This window comes from Tupaia chinensis, unplaced genomic scaffold (assembly GCF_000334495.1).
Source record: "Tupaia chinensis unplaced genomic scaffold, TupChi_1.0 Scaffold141293_1, whole genome shotgun sequence".
NCBI classification, from domain to species: Eukaryota; Metazoa; Chordata; class Mammalia; order Scandentia; family Tupaiidae; genus Tupaia; species Tupaia belangeri.
The window spans coordinates 211,609-211,920 of NW_006201156.1; the positions used below are offsets into that span (position 1 = coordinate 211,609).

The following is a 312-nucleotide window of genomic DNA, read 5'->3' on the forward strand; positions in this document are numbered from 1 at the left end:
GAGGCGGGACGTGCCGCCGCGGCCTCCGTGAATCCCGCACGCACCGGGACAATGGGGCGTCTCTCGCTTGGGCCTCGCCAGAGGGCCCCGGCGCGCGGCCCTCGGTGGTCTCCGGCACCCTCGGGGAAACAAAGCCTGTCCGCTCCGCGCGCGGGAAGGAGTCTCAGCGGCAGCGCAGGCTGAGCCCTGCGGTCGGCTGGGGGCTCCACCTTTCGGCCTCGGAGTCCCGCGGGCCGGGGACGCGCACCTGGCCGGCCGGGGGACCGACGTGCGCCACCACACGGCGGGGGGGGGGGGGGGGGCGGGGGGGCG

At 78.5% G+C, this 312-nt stretch overlaps 1 protein-coding gene across 1 annotated transcript in view; it reads left to right on the plus strand.

The window, feature by feature from the left end:
* Positions 1 to 33: 33 nt before the first annotated feature.
* Positions 34 to 312, plus strand: part of CLK3 (CDC like kinase 3) — a gene marked incomplete at its 5' end in the record, with an annotated part of 14,295 nt that continues 14,016 nt past the window's right edge. The window contains 1 exon segment of the mRNA XM_006163022.3: positions 34 to 291. Coding sequence (XP_006163084.2) covers positions 34 to 291 — 258 coding nt within the window.